Below are 27928 nucleotides of genomic sequence, written 5' to 3'. Positions count from 1 at the left end.
ATAAAAAAATATATAGAAGAAATAGAAATATAATATAAATAGATTGATAAATAGCACTACAGGTGAGGGAAAATATGTTGTTGTTTTTTTGTCCCTTTAAGACCAACTCCTCTTTAGAAATACATGGACTACCACCAGAAAATGGTTGAATCAAAGTTAATATTTTCTGAAATTGATTAAGGTCACTCTGAACACCGGAATAAAGCAGACATGTATTCAACTCAAATACAGTTAAGAAGCATGTTTAGAGTTTTCATGAGAGTCTTCATTTCTGTTTGTGAATTTTCTGTCATTTATGGTGCCTTTAAGAGAAAAGGTGTTGTGGGATTGACTGTAAATAAATGTCTGCCAAATTAAATATTGAGAGGTTATCCTGAAATATATGTAATATATGCTTTATTCATTAGGCGTTAAAAGTCTGACACATAGAGGGAGATCACTTATACTGTTTTGTCCAGAGGCTGAGAAGACCAAATGCATTTACAGAATGTTTGAGGTATTCTAAGGCTGCCATCTAGTGGCTGATAGCCATAATCACAAGTCAGAGAAGTGAGAACTGCAACTGGTAGCACCATGTAAAACCAGTGAAATAAATGGACATGGAGCACTTTTCTGGTGATGGCGTTACTGCGCAGCCTCAAACTGAGCTTGATGATGTAGATGTGACGTGAGCAACCTGTCTGAACGTTGTAAGTCTTCTGGTAGAGAAATCGGAATCATTCCAAATCTTGTGGATAAAGTGAATCGTGGATACACAGAAACAGAAATATTTTGTTCCGATGCTTTCATGGACTCTCTAAGGGCTTCTCCCGATTGCCTGCGAGCTTCTCCTGACTATATGGTAATTTCTCTACTGTGCAACAGAAAGTTGCGTGGTGATGACACAATCGTTTCCTAAAACTATTTTTACAAAAACGGTTGCTACGGGGGCCATAACGTGAGATACAAGGTAATGGAGCCTTTTATTCATTGTCGTGTTTCTTTAGAAATAATCAATGGACAAATAGAGTCTTAAAACGCTTTAGATGTAAAGTTATTCACTGTCAAAGTGATGCCAAAATGAATGGGAGTCAATGGAATGCTAGCAGAAGGTGATGGCTTGTTAGCCTAAGGATCATCCCATAGGAGGTACGCTTTCCGGATGCTCGCTTACCCCCTTGGTAAAAACACAAGCTCAAGTCATTCAGGTAAAAAAATATTTATCTCCTGGTATCACAGCTGTTCGAGTGCCACATTGGCACAAAAGTGCATGGGGCCAGGAGTAGCCAATAGAAGTTTGTGGTATTCACAAGCTCAGCGTGAAAGGAAAATGAGAAGAATTTGATTGAGTTGATTTTTTGGAGCATTCTTCAGATCTAGTCGGCCACAAGTTGTCCACATAACTGCCTGCCTTCTGTGACCTCAGCTAATCATTTGTTGTTTAGCTATTTCAGAAATGTCAATGTGTTGGTAATGTACAGGGTAATGTGTGCAGTCTTTTTCTACAGTGAGATCCATGGCCTGACCTCAATTGATCTTTGACCATACCATGTAAGCTCAGAAGTGATGCAGGACCAGCCCAGGACAAATGTTAGCGGCTCCCATTGTAGTACTTTCTCACATCAGTCTCTTCCTATGCTGTAAACAAGCTGACCCTCATGGGCCTAATGTTTCCTGGGACCTGCCCCTCCTGCTTACATGTCTTTCCACAAGACTGAATAATTGTGGTGGAAGAAAAGAATGCTTCATGGCCTGCCTGCCTGCTGCTCACTGACCTTCACTTTTACACAGCACTGCATGGGTTAGTCAAGCTAGGAAATAACCTTATATGGTTGATGGCATCTCATGTGTATTACTTTGCCAAGTTAGCAAGTCAGTCAGGAAAATAAATTACTTCTTTTACGTCAAAGCCTCAGTCTGTCTGGAGAGAGGAGAGAGAAGAAAATAGCAATAAGTTGTTTGGGACAGGGCTGTTAAACACAGTTTATGTGTCCACACAACCAAGGTTTTTCCATTTGTCAAAAGGCAGGACATCCTCTGCATATCGGTCTTTGACAACATTACAAAAAATCATGGACAATCATCTCATATGATCAAGCCTGCATTTCAGTAGATTGTTATTAATATATCATATTTATATTGCATTGTAGGTAGTCCATACATCCTATTACCCTTGACTGTAAGGGTTTGCCTTGAATGTAGGGAATAAAAAGGTCTACAACTGAAAGCTTGTTTGTAATTATGTGTGCAGATCAGCAGCTCTTATTTCTGCATATAGGTACATGTGATTGTCCCTTCAGCACCTCAGCCAAGTGAGTAAATTACACTTCATAGATTATTATCTAAACTCTTTTTCTTCGGATGGCAGATAGTTGTTTCTAAATCAAAGTGAAAAACACCCAAGACACACTAACAGCTGACAAAGCTTCTGCAATCCAAACATAGCAGTAGAAAGATCTAAAACAGCCTTAAACAGGACCTCTAATTAGAGCTTTGCTAGAGAGTCTTTGATTTCTGCTTTTTATGGTTTGAGTAGCTGCTATTCTTGGAAAGAGGGGGTAAACTTTACCCTCTGTTAGTGATGTCACGGTAATTCACTGCTGAGCCTTCCCCTGATAGCTTCAACAGCTGGGCAAGTCAATTCAAGTCACAGGTTATGTCCAGTCAAGTCGAGTCCTTAACATTCATTTATTGTCATATAGTGAATGATTTAGTAAAGATTGGGGAAAAAGCTAAATTTCGAATTTTGATTGACCATGGGGTCGAAGGTTGAAATGTTATCCAACTGTTCATCAGTTGGAACGTTGGCTGGGATTTCCTCTCTTTTTGACAAAGTATCTTTTCTTTCTACCCTCTACTTCCCACTCTTTTCCACACTGTGGTTCCACTTCACCAATTCAGTTTGATTATTTTCCAAACTGCCACGTCGCTGTCTGTGTGTTTTGGGAATGGCCCGCATAAACAGAGGACTGTCTGTCTGTCTGAACCTTGAACAGACAAGGTTCACTCTGTTAGCTGTCTATGACACAGACAGCAGAAAGGGCTCACCCTACTCACCCTCTCAGTCTTCATGACTCAGGGATGAAAATGCTTTAATCAGAGTTGTGCCCTACGGGTCACTCCTACTCCTTGAAGGGGCGTGAGTGTCTTTCCAAATGCATCCCCAAGACCTCCATTCCCTTTCTGTTCACACAAAAAGACCAGGAGGGGCTGGCCTGTGGGCGGGGAGTATGATAATAGCCTCTAGAGGAAGTGAGCGCAGTGTAGTGGAATGTAGTTACCATTAGTGGGAGTTGAGCTGAGGCTGGCTAACAGCTAGCCTGCTATGTTGAGTTGCTGAGCTGGAGACGCAGAGGATAGTGATGAAAACATGCCTCACTTCACAGTGGTACCGGTGAAGGATCAAGCTCAGTCCAACTACGATAGTCTAGAGGGGATTAACTGGGTGGATTACAGAGACACTGGACAGGACTGCCCTGATCATCAAGATACTGTCAGCTCTGATGGTAAGTCACAACTAACTAACTTCTACTCAGCTCTTTATCTCTCAGCTTGGACACAACATGACTAATTTGAATGTTTTTAACTTGATAAATGTCTCCTAAAAGTGATAGTTCATGAGTTGGACCCAGCACAGCATGGGGCAGCCGTGCTTTGTCTAGAGAGCCCTCTGAACAGCTGGTTGTATGGTTACCATGGGAATTATCCAGGGCCAGAAAGCAGTTTTCCTACAGCAGGCAGGTCTGTGTTTGACAGCTCACTTTAGGTGAAGTGGAAGAAACACTGCTTTTATCGTTTTGGAATATTTTTGCTGCCCGTGGAAGCCTTTTAAAATAAATTCAGGGACAGATGAGTAACAAAGGGAAAACAATGAAAGGCGTGAGAACCATGGGGGAAAGACACAACGGTTGTGGGAATGTGTGAGGGGGCCCTGTACAGCCTCAACAAGAAAAGGCCTCAAGTGCTTCCGTGCACAAAAGATGGAGCTCTCTTTGTGCCAACGGAGGATTTCCTTTCACAGCGACTGGCTGCTCAACAACACAGGAGCAGATTTCTCCCTCCTCACTTCTCTTTTGCAGCTTGTCTCTCACTGTCACTCACTTGTTTTGCTTACAGCATTGAAAGAGGGGGGCAGGGGCAGTCCCAGACAGAAGATAAAGGGAAGACAGAGAGAAGACAAGGAGAGGAGCGAGGAGTTTGTAGCCGCTGGGTAGGATTATGTGAGAGCAGCACTGATTTGTGTGGGCTGAAAGCGTGAACCAACTCGGGGAACAGAGTTTTTTAATAAAAGACACACATGGGTGTGGCCTTCCAAAGAAGCACCCATGCTTTGCCAAGCGTCCAGAAGGCCAGGCTGGGTACAAACCCACACACTGACTGGCCACCCACTTATATTACCTCACCGTCATGCTGCCTGTGAGCTCAACAACAACTGAATTACATCGGAAAGTTCCAGAGTTCAAGGCTGAAGACTCATCATCTAACTATTTGTTTCTGTGTTAATGAGCCTCCAGGGAGTGAACAGCCAGTGTGTGTGGAATTTGATGTATGTGCATTTCTATGTGTTTGTAAGTAAATGTGTGAGTGTAAATGTATACATTTGTATGAAAACTTGCCATGCAGATGAGATTATATATGTTTCAGTGAGACACAGGGCTCAAGTAGACTGCATGAAGCATAACAAGAAGGAATCGAAGCACATGTTGACCTAGCTGTCTGTTTGTATATTTCTGGAATGCATGGACGTTACCGTTTAGAGCCAAATGGCATTCACGAAGTTAATACATTTATAAGATACTGTACATAACAGTGATTCAAGTGTTAAAAAGTAGTGGCCTGAATGTTGTCTAAGCAAATGTTGTCAAAGCAGAAATCTGTACTAGGCCTACATGCCTCCAAAAGGTTTTGACGATAGAGGGAAAAGCAGTTGTCCTCATATAACCCTCGCAGTTTTGTGGTTGGGTTTCACACAAGCTTGTTGCTGCCTCCCTTGTCTTCCTGCTCTCACAATTCCCCCTAACCCTCCTGGGAGAGCTTCCTGTAGCCTGAGAACAACAACAAGCATTAAACTTAGTGGGTAGCTGCAAGGATGACTGTATGATGGAAGGGTGAGAAGGAGGAGAAGAAGAAGGAAGTGAGACTGTGATGCAACGTGATAAGGTGGCGTGTTATCGCGAGGCTACATGTAATCGCAAGGCTACGGTTGGTTTTAACGTCACACACGGGGGAAAAGAAAAACAGGTTGGGATTAGGAAAAGAAGAACAAAACGTGGAAAGGACGTGGTAAGGAAAAAACACACGGAAAACGAAGTAAACATCACACGCAGGACGCAATCCCCGGTCTCCTGGGTGAAAGTCCTGTGTTTTACCCATCCACCACTCTGACCAACCTCCCTACACCGATTTCCGCCCTCTCATACTACTCGCTACAGCGTCAGTTCACAAGCAAACGCAAGGTAATGTAAGTCAATAGAACAAACGGCGTTGATAAACACGCTGAAAAGCGAGTGTGCGTCTTCATAACACGGCAAAAACTGCATACCAATTGGCGTGTCATACATACGCCACTTCATGAGATCAGCCTGTGTGATGAATGATGAGACGGAGCAAAGGGCACGCAGTACCATTAAGTTTCCAACACATGTTGGAACTAAACAGTAACAGCTACTCAAAACAATGTAGTTGACTGCATTTTTGGAACATCTTTACTGTTTTTAGTTATTTAAACATCATCCCGGACAAATATTTAAGCATACAATAAAATATCCTTTTTTTTTAATTATTATTATGCCTATTTTTTCACAAGTAGGCATGTACATATTCAATATTTCTCCGACTTGAGTTTTACATGTAGCATTATGACACATTCAATCAGTAAAAAGTTGGGTGGGAAAGTCCCAGTATTTGCTGTCGTAAAACCAATCGAAAGTGGTTGCATGTACTGGATGATTTCATCATGGGAGTGGTGGGCTTGGGTACGGTACATGCTGTATGTCTCGACCACAGTGTGACATCCGCAGCATGGACGAAGTGACATAGTGCAGAGTCTGTATTAGCTTGTGAACTCAGCTCTGTTCAGCCCAGGACAGGACCAACACTGTGGCCATTGTAACTATCCTATATTCCTGGGCAAGAGCGACTACCCTAAATTGGATTCACATTTCAGAGAGGAAAGTGTGCTGCGAAAGTCTAGCAGGAAAAGTGAGCAAGAAACACTATTTTCTATCTCCTTTCTGCCTAAGTGTCTTTTTGCACGACAAGTAGATATTCCAGGTGTATCAGTTTGAAGTAAGGCAACAAATAATATCCCATGAACTAAATAAAGCTAATGTGCAGGAGATATAACTGTTGATGTAATACATTATCCATAAATGGAATTCAATTGATATACTTACAGTTAACTTTTCATTTTCCTATGAATATAGTGCAAGCTCTTTTTTTTCTGTTATCAATCAATCAAATTTATTTAAAGTGTAATCACCATTAGACATGGTCTCAGTGCACTTTAAATTAAAGGAACACAGAAATAACAGACAGCAGCAACACAATTGAACAGCATTAAAGCAGTAATTATAAACAATACAAAACCAGCAACATAAGACAATAAGTGAAAGAGTTTGTTTGTGTAGGACGCAGAAAGGATGGTGTGTTATGGTTGGCTATAGTATAATGAGTACAGATGGGTTTTCAATCTAGATTAAAAAATGTCTACTGAGTGAGCTTCTTTAACATGTATTGGGAGGCCATTCCACAGATGAGGGGCACGGTAGGAGAATGCTCTATAACCAACAGATTGTTTGCTTACTAGGGGAATGCCCAGGAGACCAGCATCAAGGGAGCAGAGAGAGAGCGTTCTGGTGTATATGGTGTAATAATCTCAGATAAATAAGGTGGTGCGAGTCCATGCAGGGCCTTAAATGTTAAAAGAAGAACCTTAAAATCATCTCTAGCTTGCACTGGGAGCCACATGTGATCATATTTTCTAGTTTTTGTCAAGATTCTGGCTGCAGTATTCTGAGCAAGTCGAAGGCCTCTAGTGGCACAATATGGAAGACCAGAAAAAGGACATTGCAGTAATCAAGTCGGGAAGACAAATGCATGGATTACAGTTTCAGCATCACAAAATGATGAAATGGGTCGAATTTTTTCAATGTTACTGAGACGGAAAAATGCTGTCTTGGTAATAGCCTTGATGTGAGACTGGAAAGACTGGGTAAATAATATAACCATGTAGTGAAAATGTATTTTGCTTGTATTGGCCTCAAACTAAACAGGTGCTGAGAAACTGATGTAATGAGTAGATGACGTGGAGAATGCTCTTTGTGTGTTTCAACTCTAATTCAGGAGAGCAGGATGATCATTCCTGTCATGCTGTCTGGCATGCCACTCAGATAACCCTTGAGAGATTAACACACTGTGGTGGAGCAGAAATGTGGAACTGATGACAGAGTTAGAACAAATTCAGACAGCCACACACACACACACACACACACTGGTGCACAAGTCTTAACAACTCTTTGTAAGTCTAAGAAGTTTAAGTCTTTGTAATGTTCTTAAACTCTTGTGTAGTGTTCATATTTTTGTTACACAGCCAATGTTCCTGGGTCTGGTGGACCCACCACATTATTAGGCTTTTAAATCAATACAGCCATAACAATTTATGCAAAATCACTTAATAGATTTATGGTTTACTTTACTTTACCTCAATTACCAATAATATATACATCATTTATGGTTCATATTTGCCATTTGCCCCTGTGAGATCACATTTATGGTCATTTTCGTTTTTTGTGAGAAAATAAAGAAATTCAATTATAAAAAGGTAAAAAAAATAGAAACAAGGTTTTTGATCAATATTGGTGCTTATTTCTTAGAACTTAATCAGAACAGGTGAAAGTGCTTGAAATGTAACAATTTTGTAACTTTGTGTGGGAATAGCAGGTGCAGAAAGACAACATTGTTTCATAGCACCTACATTTAAATACACTCGGGTCCAGTAGACCCGAAAACCTCATATGTTATATAGTTATGTGTAGGGGGGGTGTACCATGTGCAGTCATTGAAAATAAGTTATTTTTTATGTTCTTCATAGAAAATGAGCCAAGCCCAATGAGTTTCATTTAGAAGAAATAATAAATAGCATCATTTTTCTTTTAGCAAACATTGAAAATGGATCCCACAGACCCGAATACCATACAAGGGTTAAAGATTGTGCTTTAATTGTCACACATCGTTTCCTATGATTCAACTGCCTTGCCATCCAATCATCTGCCATTTTTGTTCTATCTCTTCATTCACATCAAAGTGACAACAGGGCAAGCAAGCAGAGCAGCTCAGATGTTGTTTTTTCCATTGTGTCCCTCAGTTCTTCCAGAAGATCTCCGAGCAATCGTATTCATTCAGTGTGCCTTGGGTCTACCTTACTGCACTGCCTCAGAAATCTGTGAAAGTAGTTTGAAATGATCACTGCTGTAGCACTTTAAGATTGTGATACATGAGAAATGTCCCTTTTGGACATTTTAATACAGTAATTACAGTGCTGCTCATGAGTATTGGAACTCATGCTACAGTTGACTAAAAAGAGGAATAAAAAATCATCTTTTGGAAATTGATCTTAATGCCTTAATTGAAAAAATTAGGAAAAATCAAACCTTTGAGAACACCATGGTTTTATTTCAGTTAGCCTAATAACTGGTTTTGATCTTATGATCTTTGATCTTATGGAAAGTACCCAATGCCAATCTCTAGGTATGGTGACGGCTATGTGATGATGTGGGGCTATTTTAACTCCAAAGGCCAAGGGAACTTTATCAGGATGCATAGTTTCCTGGATCCATGAAATAACTGGCCTTTAAAAATAAAAATCAGCCTGCCTCTATGGGAATTTAACATAGGGGTGTGTATACTTATGCCCCCTGTATTTTAAGGAAGAATATGTATTTATTTATGATACATTATTCATTCACAAAGAAAATTGGTGGTCTCAAAGGTTGGATTTTTCCTAATTTTTTCAATTAAGGCATTAAAATCAATTTCCAAAAGATAATTTTTTTTACTCCTCTTTTTAGTCAACTGTAGCAGGGGTTCCAATACTCATGAGCAGCACTGTATGTTTTTAATTGGCTACAATGGTAACTGGTGGTAATGGTATAATAATAACTAAAAGTGCCTCAACAGAGCGCAAACTTGACTATTGAGTGTGATTTCTGAACAAGGATAACACCTTCTTATCTTATATTATCTTATAGGGGATATTCCTGTTTACGTTCCCTCCATTTGTGTACAAGGAAAGTGCTGACAGCCGGGTTGCAATACAGCAGTGTACAGGGGGAGTAATCTCACTATTATTTCCAAACTCCTCTGTGGACATGACAGGGTACAACTCAAGTACTGAAGTTACTAAAGGATAAACATCCTGTTGCTGACCTCCACAGTAGTGTGCTGTTTATGATATTTAAAGTAGATCATGTGTAGATAGTTTAGCAGTGACTGTTTATCTTTACCATAGACCATACAATCTATAATCTGTACATCTCTAACATTTACGCAAAGCAGACATTTACAAGAATGGGTTGTGTGTGCAGCAAATGTACAGCTTAAATGTCATTAACAATTTTGCAAAGACACTGCAGATAGACAATTCTCCTGTACAGACCACACTTTGGGTTTGTTTAGTCATTAGATCTACACACACTGATGTGCCCATTTAGTTAATTTGTGTCTTTTCAAAAGTCTGTTGTACGATGCACCTCTTCCCGCCCACCTTTACCCCCTGAGGTAATCAGGCTGAGCTACCGTCCTTTTCTCATCATTAGCACACATCAAAGCTAATATGTTTTGCTGTACGGCTCAGCAGGTTAGCATTCCAATGCTCGGTTCAGATGCTGCTCCGCATGAAACACAGCCATTACAGCTAACATTGGCCTATTGCTATAGCACACATTACATTGGTTCTTGCCACAGGCTAGGGAGGAGAAAAAAGTACAATGCAAAAAAAACAACTAGTAGCAATTTCTGAAAATATGCCTACCCACCATGTTTATTTTTAATGACCAAGATGACAGCAGTACACTTGAATGATTTAGGGATTGCCACAGACTACAAAATATGTACCCCCCTGGGCAGTTCATGCTCGGTTTGAGACAAACATTTTCATGGACATATCTGCATTCATATATGCTATTTTATTGGCTTCCCTTCTGCTTCCCTTCAGCATGTGCACTTGGCATGCCTCAGTTATATGGTATTATTTGCAATTATGACAAATACCATGCCTAACAATGTTGTATCCTGCCTCCACAGTGGTGCTTGATGCTGTAACTAACATAATGTGCAGGGTTAGGTCTGTACTGTATACACATGCAAACACATAATGACCCAACTGGACTTTCAGAACTCCTGTTTATGAGTAATGGAAATGACATTTCATATCATGTTGGTAAAGCCGGCCTATACATACTGTAGCAATACTTCAAATAAGTCATGTCAAAGTTTGAGTTCAATCGTAGGATTGGTTTCTCAATCACTATTTTGCCTTCTGCAGCTGATTGGAAAAAGTAAAGCTGGTAAGGTACAGTTGTTGTGACAGTTGTAAGTGGTCAGAGTGGCTCTGATGGTTTGGAGGATCATTTTACAGGCCCAGAAACACAAACAATGAGCTTAATATAATGGACAATAGAGAATAAGTTTACAATTTAACCAGTTGACCTAAGTCCATGCAACAGTTTTGAATTCTGAGTTTGCCCAACTCAGTGGCATAGTCACATCCAGCTATGCTTTAAAGCCATGCAGTGTATAAAAGCAGAGGGAGCTAATCGAATGAAGAAAGGAAGAAATTTACATACTGTCTCTTTCATTGTCTCTCTCTCTCTTTTACACACTTACACAGACACATGCACACACAGCACTTCCAAACACATAATCAGTACAACATTATTGCCAACTAACTGCACAAAGTAGAGTTAGCTAAGCTCTACTACTTTTCTGCCTATCAGTGTTAAGTCTTAAGTGTTTATTAAACAGGTGGTTTAGCAAAGAGGCTTTTTCAAACCCTAAGAAGCTAATGGACAGGGATATTGTTTTCCATGACTAATCTGCTTTTTTTTTTTTTAAATGCAGACACATTACTGTGAAGTTTTTTTCTGCCTTAAACATTCGGCCTACTGGTTTTGAAAATGTCCATTTGAAAGATCACTGTAAAAACATATTAACATATTCCACCCAAGTGCACTGTGCAGTCTAGATAAAGTAAACTAATGCACTGTTTGGTAAAAAGTCTTGAAGAAGTTTAGCATTAGCCGCTTTCTGGAAGTTGTAAAAAATCATAACTCATACTGATTTTGTCTTTGTAGATTTTCCTAAAACGTTGGCTTTTGACAGTCACGCACTTTGCACTTTGAAAAGACTTGACAATGTAGCATTTCTCTGGGAATTGATCTAGTTGTAAACACAAATTATAGCCAGACACCCCTGACACATAAGCAGTCTGTCAAAACATTTGTTTTGGACTTTTGTTGCTTTTAGTGTTTATTGACTGGAGCTAAATACTATGACTTAAATAGTACTTATAATCTTGGCTAATGACTATAGTGCATGTTCTTTTTTTAATGTTTGTCTTTTTCTTATTTCTGACAATGCTGTAAGTGCAGTACCCAGTGCACCCCAACACCAACACTTTATACTTAAGAAAGCTGAGAAACCTCAACAAAACAAATAATAGGTATTCAGTGGAAAAGAAAAAGTAATGTACGCCCTGCTTAACTTCCCTACTTTGATGCACCCTTCTGTAAATGTGTCGGCCCTTCAGCATAGATCTTCTAGCAGTGGTAGCAGTGGTTAGCTGTTTTGGAGGGGGCACTGGTGACATGTCGGTACATGTTGCTGTAAAGCCTCTGTGTGCACACAGCAAGACTCTTACGTGCCTTCGTAACAAGCCAGTTAATCTTTAATCTTTTTAATCAGACATTTAATGTGAAGTTATGAACAGGAGACCCCACACTGTCTCCTCATTGTTAAAGTGACTTTCATTTTGCTGGAATGAGCCGAAAGCTGAACTATTTTAGTGTGTGTGTGTGTGTGTTCCATGTGCTTGTTAGTCAGCGAGTTACCACTGTATCCTCCACTCCCCACCTCTCACCCCCCTCACTGTGCACCATGTGTTAAATCAGGCCCCTGAATGAGTATTCACCCTGGGTGACCGAGTGTCCTGTATAGTAATCGACAATTCCCCAAGCTAGAGCACAGAGTGCTCTGTTGCAGTCTTCACACATCGTATAACTATGCTTACCCACAGAGATACTAGCAGCAGTGGGACACAGAACACAGGTGAGTGAAGACTAGCATTGAAGCTCAACCAACTCACTTACAACAAAGCTGCTATACCTTCAACACTAAATATTTTTCTATTTCATGCCCTCTTGGCTAAATTGGCAGACTTCTTGTTGCAGGATTAATTTGGGTATTGAGATGCCGCTGTTAAGGTTTACATGCTCTAATAACCCAAGGTTAGGTAATTTCTAGGTAATGAGGTGTGTGCGTGCCTGCGAACGTTTGCAGTGCTACTTTGCGCGCAATAATTGCCCCAGGCACTGCGTTCATCTCTGCTTGATTCTTTTCTTCAAAAGCAAAAGTTAAAGAGAGTTGAATCTAATTATATGCCTGTTTATCACCTGGACTGTGCTTTGTCGGTCTGTGCTGCTTTTGGCCTTTCACTGCATGAGTTGTGTTTCTGAAGTTACATGGAGATTATTATGATGTTTAATTATAATTGATAGTGAGAGTTCAAAGCTAACTGAATATTGAAAAATATTGCCATGGACAAAGGTGGATTTTATATTAGGGGTGTGCCATATTATATCACTCATAATAATATATTTGTTCTAATCATGATATGAAAAAATGTATATCGTAATTATGCCAATATTCCGACTTGTTGACGTAATTGCCTAATTTAACTGTTTAGATGTGCACTTTGTTTTACTATTTGTAACAACTGATAACTCTTTTAGTTTTTACTCAATATTTGAAGGCAAACTGTTAATGTTTATGTTGACGTTTTTGTTGCAATTCTATGTTCTTGTAATTAATAATAAAATATTGTCATATCATCACAGATATACCCTGAAATATCATATTCTTTAAGGGCCATATTGCCTACCCCTAATTGGTATAGATTGTTTCCAACAAGTGATCTTATTTTAATTTTTAAGGCAATTTGGGGACAATGATACAAAGAAAATGTATATGTCCATCAATGACTGTTTATCTTGCATAATTAAACATTTAGCTTAATGCCATCATGAAGATGTACATTTTTCATTCTAAAAAAATATTGAATGGATTTTTAATCTTTAAGAAATGTATGTAAAAATTGCTTTCCCCTTAAGTTTTGTGTTACATTTGAGAAGCCTCTGAATCAGCACGGACACCGCTGGGCACTTTAACTGTCCATTGAAGTGTGGTTGTTACATTAAATAAGCATTGTCTTAAGATAGTGTGATACAGAAATTATTGATGCTGCCAATATATCTTTAAGAACAATGTTTGCTTGATTTATTGGCAGGAAAAATAACCTTAATTTAGCCCTATATAGCTCAAAAAGCAACTTTGTTTTTATTGTTAACCATAAGTCTTGTTTTCCTCTGCCTAATAGGACACGGGAATCATAAAGAAGACAGTCCATTTCTCAACAATGCTGATGCTGCTAGCAAAAAGAATGATTTCTATGACCGAAATCTGGCTTTGTTTGAGGTCTGTTATTTTTATTGCCTAATATTTCTGTCAGATGATAGACTTGCACCAAACTCATTAATTTACCTTCTTTCCCCGTTCTTCTTTCAGGAAGAGCTGGACATCCGGCCAAAGGTTTCCTCACTGCTCAGCCGCTTGGTCAGCTACACCAACATCACCCAGGGAGCCAAGGAGCATGAGGAGGCGGAGAGCGCTGAGGCCTCACGCAGGAAGACCCCCAAGGTCAGCAGTCGGGGCACAGCAGAGGAACACTATAGCCTCACTGTTTATTAGCACCCAGTCTTTGGAGGTTTAGAAACATTATCCTCCATCTCTGGCTCTCTCCCTGCCTCACTATCCAAGTTCTTGAATTGTATTAAAAGTTGTTGATTGATTGCTTATGCCTTTGCACGCTCTGCAGTCAGATCGTGGCTGCGTACGACCTGGATACATGCAAAGAGCTGATAACATGATTGAATGACCTTTAAAAAAGTACATCAGTCAATACAAATGATCAATACACTGTCATGGTCAATATTCTCCTCTCTCTCTCTCTCTCTCTTTCTATCTCTTTGCCCCCCTCCCTCTCTCCCTCTTTATCTCTATCAGTCTCCCAACATGGGCACTCTGATGGGGGTCTACTTGCCGTGTCTGCAGAACATCTTTGGTGTCATTCTTTTCCTCCGACTGACGTGGATTGTTGGGATGGCTGGCATCATGCAGTCCCTCCTGATTGTCCTCATGTGCTGCTCATGTGTTAGTATGCACACACACACACACACACACACACACACACACACACACACACACACACACACACACACACACATAGCCTACTGTGCACAGACACACAGACACACACACACACACAATCACACACACACACACACACACACACACACACACTATTATGCTGGGTTGATTACACCAACAATGTGGGCCAGCTTCTATTGCTACATGGTTGCATAAGCAGAAGACATTATTTAAGGCGAATGTCACTTTGAAATGTTTTTTTTGGTATTTTACTTAGTATGGTTTAGTTACCTTTCTTAAATAACAAATACTGTGGTCTTATTAACATCTGGGCTACATTATCTAAATATTTAGAGATACGCTTTATTAGATGGAAGCTGTGCTGGCTTTCAATTTGATCATTGGATATTACCGGAACACCCCAAGTTGCCATAGTTTTTCCATATTAATTCTATTTTTCCCTTTCTTCTGTAGACAATGCTCACGGCCATATCAATGAGTGCCATTGCCACGAATGGTGTTGTTCCAGGTAATACATTGAACTCCACTGTATTCACTGAAAATGTCGCTAAGCAAACATTTATCCAGCGTCCTTCAGCAGTACTATAAATACTTTTTTGTACAAGTAAATAGACATAAACTGCTTTTCAAATAATTACTTGCTGGACCTTGATATCTCCGGACTGCTCCGAATAGATGTAGAAGGTACATTTTCTATTACATATTCTTCCACTTGGGGGCAGCAGAGATTTACTGTTGTGTTCAGTGCATGCAGTACCGATGCTTTCCAGTGGCTTTTTGTGTGCAACACTTTGTTTTACTGTTCTAGCTGGAGGGGCATACTTCATGATCTCCCGCTCCCTTGGCCCTGAGTTTGGAGGAGCTGTGGGTCTGTGCTTCTACTTAGGCACCACCTTTGCTTCTGCCATGTACATACTGGGGGCCATCGAAATCTTCTTGGTCAGTTTGCTGAAAAATGATTCTGTGGTTATATTCCAGCTCGCATTTGTATGCCTAGATATTATTCCTAAACACTGTTCCGTAAACAAATATAGCAGCCATTACATGTGTTTTTAAATATACTGTATATGCAGTAACCTTCCTGTTGTAATTTATTTTTTCCTTAGAAATATTTGGTCCCCCAGGCGGCCATATTTCACGCTACAGACACCCTTGGGAGTGACAGTGCCATGCTGAACAATATGCGAATATACGGCTCTATCTGCCTCAGCCTGATGGCTGTGGTGGTTTTTGTAGGAGTCAAATATGTCAACAAGCTGGCATCTCTTTTCCTGGCCTGCGTCATTATTTCAATTGTTTCCATCTATGCTGGGGCATTTAAATCCATGACTCATCCCCCTGAATTCCCGTAAGTCTGCAGTTTACTAGAATAAACATATGTCCATCCATCTTTGTCCGCTTATCCGGTGACGAGTCCCGGGGGGAGCAGCTCCAGCATAAACATATGTATTAACAGTAAATAGAGTTAATTGTGGGGACCTTTATATATATTTTGTGTCTTATATGGGGGAGAGAGTGCTAATTCTGTGTGGTATTCATTCCACATGGAGAAGGAATACATGCTTTTCTATTGTTATTTTGTTTTTATATTGTATTTTCTCTGTGTTGTTATGATTCTGTCTCCCATCTGCCACTAATTAGGCCTGGGGTGCCTATTTGTAGTATCATTTTCCAGTTAAATAGTTTGAGTATAATTCAACTACTATGGTTAGAATAATAAAGGAGATATGATGAGGACCATGATGATGATGATGATGATGTTGTTGGAAATAATGAAGACTGATATAGTAATCATTTTGATTTGTGTCCATGTTATTGCTGTAGGATCTGCATGCTGGGAAACAGAACGTTGGTGAGAGATCGCTTTGATGTGTGTGCTAAGACTGTGATAAAGGGTAACATCACGGTGCCCAGTCAGCTGTGGGAAAGGTTCTGTCTGCCGGGGAACATGAGCAGCGCTCAGTGTGATGACTACTTCATCCAGAACAATGTGACAGAGATACAGGGCATCCCTGGACTTGGCAGTGGAATTATAAGAGGTACATTTATTATTAGTTGATAGTACTGTAGGGATTAAATTATACAGGATGAGATTTCATTAGATAATACATATGTTAATGTTGACTCTTAAAGGTGCTGTAGGTAGGATTGCAAAGATCCAGGGCTTAGCCAAAAAAAAATTATTTTTTGGCTAAAAAATCACAATTGGCCTTGATTGGTGCATCTGAACAAGGAGCTGTGGATTTTTGCAAATCACACTACAGGCTGTAGGTGGTACCAGAGGAGCCAGATTTTTTTTTTTATTACCTGCTTCACGTAGTTCTTCTCAAACAAAGGGTCAGTTTCAGCAAATATGACAGAAAATTTGTTTTATAAGTCTTACCTACTGCACCTTTAATGTTCCAAGTATATCTCATTACTATAAACATACTGATTAAGGGGTAAAAACGTTTTTTTTTTGTTACCATTCAAGGTAAAAAAAAAAACAACAAAAAAACTTTTGCACATGATTTTAAACAATTTTAAGAATCAATAATTGTTCTATGGCAAACTTGAATGAATAACACACAGGCCTGGTAGAATGTCACTCTCTTAGTTTGTTGCCAATGTTTTAAATGTCTGTTCTCTGTTAGAAAACATGTGGGGCGACTACCAACAGAAAGGGGAGATCTTAGAGAAAGCTGGGCTACAGTCAGTGGATGCCCATGGTGCCGTGGAGAACTTTGGCATGTATGTGTCAGCAGACATCGCTACATCATTCACACTTCTGGTTGGGATCTTCTTCCCATCTGCCACAGGTATAACATCATCACGTCATAAAGCAGAAAAAGTTCTTTTAGTGCACATACCTCAGTCTACAGTCTGTATGAAACTGTAAAATGATTATTTCCTAACATGTTTAACTTACAACTTAAATCATTTAGCAAATTATATGATTGTGACAAAAACTAAAGTGTAATGCCTCAGTGGTTAACCTGTTTAAACGTAAATCTATAATACAGACATGATTCCAAGCCAAATTGTTTGTTTTGCTTTAACTACCTGCTATGTTGTATTATATACAGTACGAGTCAAAAAGTTTGGACACACTTTCACTTTCACTTGAATGGGAAAGTGTGTCCAAACTTTTTGACTGGTACTGTATTTTTTTCTTTCTTACAAAAGTGACTTTGCACACAGTAAAATAGGGATGATTTAAACATCACTTCAATCCATCCAGCAGGGGGCATAGTTACACCGCATGTTCATGTCCTCTGTTGTTTTAAACAGTCTGTTTTGTTTTATAGGTATCATGGCAGGGTCCAACAGATCTGGTGATCTCCGTGATGCTCAAAAGTCCATCCCTGTGGGAACTATCTTAGCCATTACTACTACTTCACTTGTTTGTATCCTTATTCTGTTGACTACCCATAATAAAACTAACAGTCTTGCTCCTTCGAACGGGATAGGAAAGCAGATTTGATGTAGATCTTTGTGTCATCTTGAGCTCCTTGACCTCTCGTCTTCAGATTTCAGTTCTGTGGTTCTGTTTGGATCTTGTATCGAAGGAGTAGTCCTTAGGGACAAGTAAGTTTATGTGCGTCCTACTGCAAGTAACACTTTCTTATAAAGTAGCATTTAAAAAGATCCTATTCTTGGTCATATTCAGTCAGCATGTACTTGCAGGTTTGGAGATGCCGTTCGAAAAAACTTGGTGGTGGGAACGCTCTCCTGGCCGTCTCCGTGGGTTATTGTCATCGGCTCCTTCTTCTCTACGGTTGGGGCGGGCCTGCAGTCGCTCACTGGGGCACCCCGACTTCTACAGGCTATAGCCAAAGACAACATCATTCCTTTCCTCAGGGTGGGACCGTACATACTGTTTATAAATACATTATGTAACAACTTCACATTCTCTGAAAAAATTGCCATTGTTGCTGCAAATCAGAAATGGCTCAACAGTTACTCCATAGTCTGCTTCTTATTATTTCCAAAACATATGATCATTTGACTATTCAGGATAACCTCTAAATCACATGTTGTGCTGGAGATGTTTGCTAATATTTGAATTGCAAGCTTATTTGATTATGATGCAGTAACAAACAATACGTGATTTGCATTGCTGCGTTTGAATGTTTACAATGTTTTTGTTTCAGGTGTTTGGTCACGGAAAGACCAATGGAGAGCCTACATGGGCCCTACTATTGACTGGTCTCATAGCTGAGCTGGGCATCCTTATTGCCTCACTCGACATGGTGGCTCCCATACTTTCAATGTAAGCTTGCATACTGTTCACAAATACGCCAAATATATGACATATGCTAAGTCATTTCATAATTTCCCTTTTTGGTTTAGGCTGACTAAACCACTAATCATATAGTATCTACGTGTTGTCTATGTGTTGAAATTCTCCTTGTGTTTACTCAACAGGTTCTTCTTGATGTGCTATCTCTTTGTGAACTTAGCCTGTGCAGTTCAGACTCTTTTACGAACACCCAACTGGAGGCCAAGGTTTAAATATTACCACTGGTGAGTACAGGTGTAGCTCCACCATACTTCTTAAAGGGGGTAGGGGGACACTTTATTTTTACCAGTCAGATTGTGCTGGCTGCTATACTTATGATGTAATAGTGATGCTGTTCTTGGTATGCAAAAACATTACTTCAGGTGTTATGTGTCACACCCACAGGGCTCTGTCCTTCCTTGGCATGAGTATGTGTCTGGCTCTAATGTTCATCTCCTCCTGGTACTACGCTATTGTGGCCATGGTCATTGCTGGGATGATCTACAAATACATTGAGTACCAGGGGTATGTCTGGAGTCTAATATGCATTTGCACGTTTCTTTTTCTTCTTCTGTTGTTGCTGTCCTATAACAGTACATTCCTGTATAGTATGGGGTAATGATGGATGTCTCTGCGTTTCTGTCTGATCTATGTGGATGCTGGTGGACAGCTGGTCACTCAAATTGTCTGCTGTTCCTTATGTTTGTGTCTTGTCTCATCCACTCCCAAACAACAACAGAGCAGAGAAGGAGTGGGGAGATGGCATAAGAGGACTGTCCCTTAGCGCTGCGCGATACGCCCTGTTGAGACTAGAGGTTGGACCCCCGCACACCAAGAACTGGAGGTACAGCAAGAGTCTCCACATCTGAATGTCTCAACAAAAAAACTCCTTTTGATTGCATCTCTGAGGAGCCACATTGCATGTTGTGGTATAAAAGTTGTTTTCACATCTGTGTTCAGTGACGAGAAGAAAGCATACTCCACAAATAAAGCAGCATCAAACATGCCACACTGTCACCCTCTGACCACCATCAAATAGTTCACATTGTTATGATTGTACAAAGCCCATATGGAGTCAGTTTAAATTTAAAAAATGTTGCATTAGTGAGAAGCTTAAAGTTGTATCAAAATCCTGTCTCTACCTTCTATAAGAAATTACCCTCCAGAATTATGATAATTCCACACAAAATAAACAACATATGAGAGATTTACTACCAGCTGTTATCCATACTGACACACAACGAGTCAGTTTTGGGAAGTTGTGGCCTGAGGAAGGGATTTATTCTTTTAATTTGTAGCATGCTTGCTTGGCATTTCCAATAAGTTAGAGTGTCATCTTTTGCTCTATCACTCAGATTCTGCACTTCCTCTTTCACCACTTCCTCTTAATGCTATGGCAGCAATACTAGCTAGTCAACAATAGCTAGTCTTGATAGTTTTGAACGGGGGCAATATATCAATGAAATGTAAACAAGGCAAGCACCTTAACCCAGTAAGCACCGGCAAGATGGTTCGGAGGTCAAGAAATGTCTAGGCATCTAGATTAAAACCAGGATAAATTTGGCAGATAACAGAGTTATTATTAGTATTTTTTAACCGTTATTTATCCAGGTCAGTCGATGGAGAACAATTTCTGCAACGAAGACCTGTCACATTCACACAGTTACACATTCATACCTGGAAGCTGCCCAGTACAACCACAGTCTGATCTGCTGGCCACTGAGCAGCTCCACTGGAGCGGTTGGAGGTTAAGGGCCTTGCTCAAGGGCACCTCAGTGGTGGTAATGAGGGAAGGGACCAGCACTGCTCTTTCACTTTCCCCACCCAGATTTTATCCTGTCGGTCTGGGGATTGAACCTGGCGAGCTCCCGGTCCCAAGCTCGCTTCCTTAACCCCTAGGCCACCACTGCCAAAGATAGACGTTAGATGTTTATGTTGCGTGTAAAATGGTGGCTCGACAGCATTTCTATTTCTTTATTTAAACATGATTCAACCTGATTTACAGTGAAATACTAATTGTAGTCATTTAGATGATATAGAAGCAACAGTTATATGTACCCTAAATCTCTAAACAAACTTTCACATTTCAACCAAATGTATCCCTGTTTTAAGCTAGACGTATAATGTATATGTGTTTTGACCTGCAGAATCAACTCATATTTACTGTCTTTGACTCTGTGCACCCCAGACCTCAGCTGCTTGTACTGTTGAAACTGGATGAGGACCTCCATGTAAAATACCCTCGTCTGCTCACCTTTGCCTCGCAGCTAAAGGCAGGAAAGGGTCTGACCATTGTGGGCTCTGTCGTCCAGGGCAACTTCCTGGAAAGCTATGGGGAAATGCAGGCCGCTGAGCAGGTAAATACTAGAGAGGGGTGTACGCTGTACATGCTCTATACAATTCTCTATTGTACTCTGTTGCTGACTGTGTTGCAACTCATTGTTACAAATGGCCACCTTTTGTAATTTGAAAAGCACAATGAAGCAAAAAACATGCCTCAATGTGAATTTTCCATTTTTGTGACAGTTCTTTCTCAGCAACAGTTTTTGAAGCTTTTGTCACTTTAATCAAAGAGCATAGCTGGAAATAGCTTGTTGTTGTCACTACAGTATGGTGCCAATGAGCCATTTAATAATAATAAAAGGCATTCAATTTCAGATCAAATAACGGGGACTGGCACAGGAACCTTTTTCCTAATGTGATGTGTTTGGTGAAAAAAACAAACAAGTGAAGCAAAGTTTGCTCTTGTTTACATGACTACAACTGGAGAAATGAATCACCCATCCTCAATTCACTTAGTGTTAAGCCAATATTCATATATTATGTGTCAAGAGTTATCATTAGAGTATGTGCTATACAGGGATGGAGGTAAAACCTAATTCATTTAATTTCAACTGTTTAAAGTGCTCATATTATGTATTTTGCCTTTTTTCCCTTTCCTTTATTGTGTTATATATCTTTTTTGTGCACGTTATAGGTTTACAAAGTGAAAAAGCCCAACTGCTCCAAACAGCTCTACTGTAGTCCAGTCTTTACGTCCGTGACGAACGTGTGTCACTTTGTAACACACGTTATAATGCTCGCCTAGCTGTTAGCGTGGCACACCCTCATACTCTGCTTCTGACTGGCTAGTAGTTTTTACCTAGTTACTGCGCATTTGCAACATTTAAAATCAGGTACTTTTTTACTTTTACTTAAGTAGGGTTATCATTGTGGTACTTCTACTTTTACTAAAGTAAATATGTCTCTGGGTATTTGTACTTTTACTTAAGTACTGAGATTCAGTACTTCCTCCACCACTGGTGATGCCTCACTCTGTAGCTAAAACAGACAGGGTGAAAAGAGGAGCTGCAGCAATGTGCAGGACAACAAAAATATGGTGTTTTTTGAAAATGAAACCATGTAAACCTATTCTGATATAACCTCTAAATACAATTATGAACCTGAAAATTAGCATAATATGAGCACTTTAACATTTGTTTTGCTATATAAATCCTTATTTTGCAAGTGTGTAGTATGCACATGATCTTTTAGATCATTTTGTAGCTATGGTTTACAACTGTTTTGGTTTATCTGCTTACTCCTTATTGTAATCATGAACTACAGTTCTATTTCTGTTCTGTTTGTCCACATTTCTTCTGCCAGACCATTAAGAATATGATGGAGATTGAGCGAGTCAAGGGTTTCTGCCAGATTGTGGTGGCATCTAAGGTGCGGGAGGGTATTGTCCATCTGATCCAGTCCTGTGGTCTGGGGGGCATGAAGCACAACACTGTGATGATGGGCTGGCCGTACGGCTGGCGACAGAGTGAGGACCCTCGTGCCTGGAAGACTTTTATCAGTAAGAGTCTCACTGAAATATTGTACATACAACATGATATTTAAAAGGCCAAATGAGCATTTGCAGTATAGCAACCATATTAAATGACTTTCCATTCCAAATAACCTTTGATTGTGTAATGTTACAGGCATAGTATGCAGTTGTCACAATTAAATGCTCATGCACTAAACTAACGCCTTGCTATATTGACCTGAAAATTACAGCAATTCTGGGCTTAAAAAAAAGCTCATATAAATATAATATTTGGATGTTTGAATACATTCTGTGTTAGTTTCCATCTGGCCTGTACAGAAGTTGTATCTAAATTAATTTATACAAATAGTTAATATCCATGACTCCGTGTTTTCATCTCTACTCAGACACAGTCCGCTGCACCACAGCTGGCCACCTGGCCCTGATGGTGCCCAAAAATGTGTCCTTTTACCCGAGCAACCATGAACGCTTCACAGATGGCAACATTGACGTTTGGTGGATCGTCCATGATGGGGGGATGCTAATGCTGCTGCCTTTTCTGCTCAAACTGCATAAAGTGAGGCAACAGATATCTTTTTATTCCAATACACTACTTTAGATAGTTATAAATAGAACAAAACAAACTTTGTAACTGTAATCCTTCCAAATGTACATGCTTTCCTTTAATAATATTTATTAGTTTCAGGTCTATGTTATTTGGGAGAATGCCGTTTAGTGTTATGTTTTGTGTAAGTAATTATAGTCACATTTGTTCAGTATTGTACATAGTATTACACTTGTGGAAATACCACATGGTTATATTTGCGTTTTAGGTTTGGAGGAAATGCAAGATGCGCATCTTCACTGTAGCCCAGATGGATGATAACAGCATCCAGATGAAGAAAGATCTGGCCACATTCCTTTACCAACTGAGAATAGAGGCTGAGGTGGAGGTGGTGGAGATGGTAAGAATGCCTCTTACACAATCACTAATCTGAGCAAGGTGTTTATGGGTAGAACCAGCTCAAAACAACTCTGTAACTCTGTAATAAAAATTGCAACTGAAACCAGATGCCATAAAAAAAAAAAAAATTGCTTGACTTGAACACTTATGAATTTACTTCCATGGTCACTCCTGTTCATGTTCAACAGACACATATGTTTAAGTTGGATTAACCACTAAAATTATGTTTTGCAAATGGTACTGTAGCACGACAGTGACATCTCAGCGTACACCTATGAGCGAACGTTAATGATGGAGCAGAGGTCCCAAATGTTGAGGCAAATGAGGCTGTCCGGTGCAGAAAGACAAAGAGAGGTATGCTTTTTTGTGTTTATACCTGAAATATTTTACTAATAATATAATCTTATAAATAAAAAAAACTAATGTAACATATGCATAATAAATCACTGAAAGACTGCTGTGTTTTCATGTTTCGACTAAAGGTTGTCTTTAGAGTTGGAATTTGGGAATCTCACCTGCTCGACCTTAACTCTGCTCTGAATAACAGCGGTAGTTATACTCAGTATATTGACAACTCAGCCTCATTATATTCCCATGGCACTTGCAGGCCCAGCTGGTTAAGGACAGACACTCTTTGGTGCGTATGGGAAGTCTATACTCAGATGAGGAGGAGGAGGTGGTGGAGGCTCCTCCAGAGAAGGTCCAGATGACGTGGACAAGAGAGAAGTGTGAGGCTGAGAGGAGGAACAGGAACAATGCACCCGAGAACTTCAGAGAACTCATGAGCCTCAAACCGTGAGTCACATTCAGTTAACCTCAGTATCACCTTTACTGTAGTCTATATCCACGACGTTCCACTTCCGGGATTGCTCTGTTGCCGCTGGAAATTCCACCGGATGTCCTTTTTTTCAGCCGGATATCCATTACATTCTGCTTTCTTTGTGTTTGAATACTACGGTCGATTTATGAGGACTATTGTTAACTGCTCCTCAGATCTCTGCAGATGAATCTAGACAGCTAGCTAGACTATCTGTCCAATCTCAGTGTTCTGTTGCACAACTAAAACAACTTTTGCAGCAATGTGTGGATTAGCCAGACCTTCCTCCGCAGCGCTGTGGAGGAAGGTCTGGCAATGCAAGAATGTCTTTACTCCCTTTCAACCAGAAAAAAAAAACGTGCCGTTAAAATGCTAAACCTTTCATTTCATTTTCCCCTTCCCTTGTTGTAAGTTTCCCTATTTTAAAACAGTGAGAGCTTGCTTGGAAATAGTCCAAAAAAGTTTCTTATTTGCACAAATCCATTCTACTCACTGTCTCTCCCACTTGCTCCACTCCAGGGATCAGTCTAATGTGCGACGAATGCATACAGCTGTGAAGCTGAACGAGGTAATAGTCAACAGGTCCCATGATGCTCGATTAGTGCTGCTCAACATGCCAGGGCCACCTCGTAACACAGACGGAGATGAGAACTGTATCCTTTACCAATATGAACAAAACAGAAGGGGTGTTGCATAAATCAGGGTTTCTGCAGGTTTGAACACATCAAATTTAAGATTTTTTAAGACCTTTATGAATGAAATTTAAGACCTATATCACGACATTACAGTACAACGAAATGCAGAGTCACAATAGTACTTCAAATCAAATGATTTAAATTGAATAAAAGCGATACAGAGTAATAATGATCTGTACATACACAGCAAATTATATTTGAACTATAGCCAAAGAAAGAACTACAACACAGAATGAAAAAAAACAAAAAACATTTCAATGAGCTTTAGAGGTAGCGTTACATGGATGTTGGAAAATTAAGATTGTTTAAAATGATTTGAGACCTAGAACACAATACTTCAGAATGTAAGACTTTTTAAGGCCTAACATTTTGGTTTTAAAATTTTAGACTTTTTTTAGACTTTTTAAAACCACGCGGAAACCCTGAAAAATGTCCAGAAGACGTTGGGCCGCAGTACACATACAAAGTGTGTAGGCTATGGTGTGGCTGGTTTTACTTCTTTAACGTGTACCTCAGATATGGAGTTTCTGGAGGTGTTGACCGAAGGCTTGGAAAGAGTGCTGCTGGTCCGAGGTGGAGGTCGAGAGGTTATCACCATCTACTCATGATCAATTATTAGCTGCTACACCTTAGCATCTGCCTCATCAGAATGCATTCCGCCTCTGGACAGGAGGCAGCACCTGCTTTGCTGCCAGACAGTTCTGGGTAGACGCATGAACTTGACACTTTTATAGTAAAGTATGGATTTTTCAGTACGAAGGAGTTTTTTTTTTTTTATTTGTGTAGAATACTGGGGCACACTAGTGTGCACCTCCACCTGTATGTTCAAAACTCTGCCATTCTTTACAAATGAAAGCTGTTTCTCCTTCAGAAATCAATACTTTAGATAAGCATTTTCTTATTCACAGGTCACAAATACATAATATGTGATAATAAACCTATTTTTGAAAGACTATGGCGGACTATCCTGACTGAGAAGTACACATGTTGGTAGAACAGTTTTAGTAATATGCCAGATTTTTATTCTGAAACAGCTCTTCGATTATTTTTGAAGCACATCTCTATTTATTTATTTATTTTTTTCAATATTTCCCCACTGAGATAAAGTAAATGTTACTGTAGTTATCGAACACACTGCTTGACGTTGGTTGTGCTGTAGAGGTGGCATGCCAGCGATCATAAAGCAAGTTTTCAAAACAAGTTATAATTTATAATTTTTTTGGACAGATATTTGTGTTGTTAATATGAGAGAAAAATGTATATGCATGACTTTTGACTGTTACATTTGTACTTTTTCTACAGACCTGGAAAGCTTAAAAAGATGGCTTAATTTAAAGTTATAATCCCACTTTTGATACTATTTATGGTCTGCATTGTGTATGCAATAGCCATTAAACATATTCACACTGAATGGCAATTGTAAATACCTTTCTATTTAGTTGTTTTCATCGTTAGTGGTGAAGCCATTCCCTCACTGGATTATAACATACCTACAACGTGAGTTTGTTTGTTTGTGCTGAAAACAAATACATTAGTTGGTATTGTGTTGTATTTCTGACAAAGTAGCTGCTCAAGGAGTATTAAACTTCCTTACAATAACCATAGGTGTAGCCAAATCAACCCTGGCTGAAATCTTAAGGATTACAACTTTAAGCAATTCTGATATGAGCTACATGAAACCTTCAGACATTGTTTTGTATATTTTCCGTTTTTTTTTGTTTCTTTTATAGGAAGCTGATTATGATAAGTATTTCAGAATACAGTGTAGATAACAACTGTATGTAACTGTATGTAGACTAAACGATCTGTACAAGCTAACAGGGTTTTATTTGTAAGGGATCAACCGTGACAAGCTGTGCAGTTATTAAAAATTGATTTCACAATGCTAAGAATGCTCCTGGTATTCCCTTCACTTTAATAAAAAACAGGTTGGAGTGGATTATCCCACTGAAAAATTTGTCACTTGCCAGCAATCCAAATATATGTTTTTGCTGATTAAAATGTTGGCAAAATACAATCTTTAAGTGGAAACTTTATGTTGGCAGTATACAGTAGAAGCTATGAGTATTTATTTTTTTTAAGAGTGATGAGGCTATTTTACACAGTGGTTATGTTTACAGTGCTCATATTATGCTTTTGGGCTTTTTCCCTTTCCTTTTTTTGTGTTCTATATCTTTTTTGTGCATGTTATAGGTTTACAAAGTGAAAAACCTCAAAGTCCACCCCAAAGGGACTTGCCATCTCCCACAGAAACACTGTTCACAAACTGCTCCAAACAGCTCTATTGTAGTCCAGCCTTTACTTCCGTGACGAACGTGCGTCACTTTGTAACACACGTTATAATGCTCGCCTAGCTGCTAGCGTGGCACGCCCTCAAACTCAGCGTCTGACTGGCTTGTAGTGCTGACCTAGTTACTGCGCATGTGGGACTCCCAACAAAGATTGAACAGAAATGAGAAGACTTACTTGGTAGCTAAAACGGATAATTCAACACACAGGGTGAAAAGAGGAGCTGCAGCAATGTGCAGTACAACAAAAATATGGTGTTTTTTGAAAAGTAAACCATGTAAACCTATTCTGGTACAACCTACTACTAAATACAATTATGAGCCTGAAAATGAGCATAATATGAGCACTTTAAATCATGTATATGGTGTAGAAGCTCATCAAAATGAGCTTACCAAAGCAAATTCCTATACACTTAAATCTGAATCTTACCAAGGGAATTGTTTCACACTGTTGCTTTGTTCTGCCGTTCTAAGTTTAAGATTGTGTTTGTTAATTCTATGTGCAACACTTTTCTGTTCGGCCAAAAGGCAGAATAGCTCACACTAAAATACACACTATGTTTTGTAAACCTCTATAATATTTTATTATAATTTAAGATCAAATAAAAAGAACATCCGTTTATAAACTG

The 27928-nt window shown here is 39.5% G+C and overlaps 1 protein-coding gene across 1 annotated transcript; it reads left to right on the top strand.

Annotated features, from left to right (window-relative positions):
• Positions 1–3235: 3235 nt before the first annotated feature.
• slc12a4 (solute carrier family 12 member 4) lies at positions 3236–26896 on the top strand. The gene is made up of 24 exons (XM_028571707.1): positions 3236–3485; positions 13631–13728; positions 13819–13950; positions 14317–14463; positions 14935–14989; positions 15290–15420; positions 15588–15829; positions 16306–16520; positions 17115–17279; positions 17769–17867; positions 17991–18048; positions 18148–18322; positions 18615–18733; positions 18889–18987; positions 19148–19267; positions 19482–19586; positions 20931–21099; positions 22388–22583; positions 22943–23112; positions 23369–23500; positions 23746–23853; positions 24107–24294; positions 24836–24969; positions 25528–26896. The coding sequence occupies exons 1-24, from the start codon at positions 3350–3352 to the stop codon at positions 25617–25619; spliced, it is 3285 nt and encodes a 1094-aa protein (XP_028427508.1). The 5' UTR covers positions 3236–3349; the 3' UTR covers positions 25620–26896.
• The last annotated feature ends 1032 nt before the right edge of the window (positions 26897–27928 follow it).

The sequence above is a fragment of the Perca flavescens genome, chromosome 1 (assembly GCF_004354835.1).
Source record: "Perca flavescens isolate YP-PL-M2 chromosome 1, PFLA_1.0, whole genome shotgun sequence".
NCBI classification, from domain to species: Eukaryota; Metazoa; Chordata; class Actinopteri; order Perciformes; family Percidae; genus Perca; species Perca flavescens.
This window is presented reverse-complemented; position numbering and strand designations above follow the sequence as displayed.